A 2,984-nucleotide genomic window follows, 5' to 3' on the forward strand; every position below is an offset into this window, starting at 1 on the left:
TCGCCATTTTTCGCCAATCAGCGTGCAGGAGGAAACAGATCGGGTAGTCATGCTTTTCTTCTTTAGGTTCCGATTGTATTGTAGCGGAATACCCTATACACGTGTTTTGTACTTTAGACCGAGGTTTCCGCCAAACCGACTGCAAACTACACCCACCACACCGCAATCCCGACTTTGAAATCGCCGACCCTATATCTTCCACCCCCCCCCTCTCTTTTTCCTCTTGGTTTAGAGGGGCCCGTAGTGATGGGGACGCGGACGATCCTGTAAGGGCCAGCACCATACCATAACGGCGTTATCTCTATCAGTTGTTTTCTTTGTGCTCTCGCCGTTCATGGGCATAGCGCGGCCTGGCCCGAACGGTACGCCTGTCAGCCGAAATCGCCGTTGAGGGGCCGTGACCTCTCCCAAATTAATCACGCACATTGAAGAAATTTTGTTTATCTATTTGAGCTAGAGTTATTTTGAGACTCGATGTCTGACGTCTCTCTGCATTTACGAGGTCTGTGCGAGCCACTAGAACTATAGTTCTTCTATAGAAGGATATGGGCATGAGCTAGAGACACTTGAAATTTTAAGGTGGGTGCCTCAGGCATCACCGCCTAAAAACGAAAAGGGGTGGGTCAGCAAACATGAAAATTCCCCAAACTATTTTGTTTTCAATGGAGTAAATCGTCAAGTTGGCAACTCCATTAGGTGAAAGGGTGGGCCACTGCTCTATCGAGTGGGAGAGGGGAAGAATGTAAGCAAACGCTCAGTCTCTCCCGGGATCCTATAGGGAAGTTGGTCAAAATACCATCGTGGTCAGTGCGTGGAACTTCCCTCTTTCACAGCGCAGCAGTGAGGATCGACGTCTGCAGCCGTGTTCATAGACCGTACCAACAGAGTTAATAAAATATGTTTTTGGCTTTTAGTTTGCGCAAGAAGTCAAATTACTTTACCCTTATTCATTTCTATCCCTTTAATTCATGAATCCTTTTTATATGTCTACTATTCTCCTTCTTTCGTGAAGACTCTAGCGTCGTTGAAATCTGTTAGGTTGGCCAACAAGGCAGTTGAGGCCGCGACCGGGAACGCGACCCCCGGCTGCCAAGGCCGGCTGGATAGAAGTGGCTTCGCAGCTGGAGGTTTACGTTAGCTCAGCCAGTGATGGACTTCTGGGCCAGCCAGCACGGATAGATAAATTTTTATTTGCATTCATTATTTTTTTTAATACCCAAATGTCGATTGGTTCGTCTTGGTTAGTCATGGGCAATGACATGTTTTAGATCTGCTGCGTAACCGAAAGTTGAGGTCCCCTAGCTAAAATGTTGATGCTCATGACTGACCCGAACGAATCTAACAACTTTTGATGGCTACAACGAAAACTTTAAACTTTGCATTTTAACACCTAATAATTCATGCCCTTAAAACGTTCAGCGCTAGCGTGATCACTTAACTAAGTTCTTAAGCTTTACTGCTCGCAGTGCGTCGAGCCCTGTCACCGCCGGTGCACCCGGATGTTGGCGCCGCCCCGCACGGACACGGTGAGGTTCATCGTGAGCGGTACGTCCTCGAGACGCTTGGGGCCGTCGTCGGGAACCTCGAACCGTAGCCGCGGAACGATGGCGGCCGCCACCGCCTTGAGGAACATCATGGAGTACCGCTGGCCGATGCAGTTCCTCGGCCCGGCGCTGAACGGCACGAAGGCGAAGGGGTGGCGACCGCGTGAGTTTTCCGGGAGGAAGCGGTCTGGGTCGAACTTGTTCGGCTCCGGGAACCACTGGGGGTTTCGATGCACGTAGGGCAGCCAGAAGGCCACCTGGCACCCGCGCGGGATAGTGAAGCCGGACGGCAGGGGCAAGTCCTCGCTGACTGTGCGCGCAAACGTGGGCAAGGTGGTGAAGTAGCGCAGCGTCTCCTTGATCACCCGCCCCGTGTACTGCATGTGGGCGAGGTCCGAGTGTTCCACGAGGCGTCCGCAGTCCTCGCCAAGGATGTCGTCCATCTCCTAGTAATGAAAGGCAGTCGCGAGCTTGTAGTAGGAGCACTTTGTAGTTACAGTGCCGCATGCTCGGGTGAGGGCGGGTTTGCCTATCCTCGCTGCGGTATGTTATAACTCTGAAAGTGCGCGACGTGTGATGGTATTTGAACTCTTTTCCCCTCCGTGTTATTAACTTACTTGTCTAATTTTGTCCTGAATGTCCTGGCGGATTGCGAGTGTGTAGATAAAGAAGGTGAGGGCGTCCATTGAGCCCCCCGAGGCTATGCCAACGAAAGTCTTGACCTCTTCAGCGAGCTCCGCTTCGCTTAGCGCAGCGCCCTCTGCAGAGGACAACACGTGGTCCAAAAAGGCCTGTCGCTTCCGTTGGGGAAGGGGTTCGTTGTTCTTCAGTGCCTCTTTTTTCTCGCGGATGACTCTCTGGATAAATAGGTTGAAGGTGTTCTTCAAGTTGACGTAGTCCGAGAACTGCGAGCGGTGCAACGAGTAGGCCCACTCGCTGAGAAACCAGGGCCTGCACACGCGGTACATGAAGTGGTCGAGGGCCTTGGGTATGCCGTCGAGGATAGCACGCTTCATTGGGTCATCCTTGTCCAAGTCGGAGGACATGACGGTCTCGAAGATAGCGTGGTTGGCGCAGGCTCCGCTTAGCGGCGTCACGTCGAACGCGTCCCCACTGTCTGCGAGCTCGGCCAGCGTATCGGCGAAAGCCGCACCCTGCTTGGAGAAGATCGGCACAAAGTCGTGCAGGATGTCGAGGTGCAGGCTGGGCGTGATGCCCTTGCGGTGCCGACGCCACGCGTCTCCGCCCAGGGTGGCGAGCCCGGCGCCTAAGAGCGGCTCGATAGCGCTGTACACCAGTGACTTATCCGATGCATCGCCACTGGTCATGACGGCCTGCATGTCGTCGGGGTGCAGGACGATGGTGAAGGTGAGGTGCCCTAACGACAAGCGGAACAGAGGCCCGTAGGTGGACGCGAGCGAATCCAGGCGGTCGTAGAGC

At 53.7% G+C, this 2,984-nt stretch overlaps 1 protein-coding gene across 1 annotated transcript; it reads right to left on the reverse strand.

The window, feature by feature from the left end:
* Positions 1–1,024: 1,024 nt before the first annotated feature.
* On the reverse strand, positions 1,025–2,978 carry LOC113216514 (cytochrome P450 4V2-like). The gene is made up of 2 exons (XM_026436262.2): positions 2,162–2,978; positions 1,025–1,990 (listed from the first exon to the last, which is right to left on the reverse strand). Exons 1-2 carry the CDS (start codon positions 2,882–2,884, stop codon positions 1,481–1,483), a joined length of 1,233 nt encoding a protein of 410 aa, XP_026292047.2. The 5' UTR covers positions 2,885–2,978; the 3' UTR covers positions 1,025–1,480.
* Positions 2,979–2,984: the final 6 nt, after the last annotated feature.

This window comes from Frankliniella occidentalis, unplaced genomic scaffold (genome assembly GCF_000697945.3).
Source record: "Frankliniella occidentalis isolate FOCC.00 unplaced genomic scaffold, Focc_3.1 Scaffold10, whole genome shotgun sequence".
NCBI classification, from domain to species: domain Eukaryota; kingdom Metazoa; phylum Arthropoda; class Insecta; order Thysanoptera; family Thripidae; genus Frankliniella; species Frankliniella occidentalis.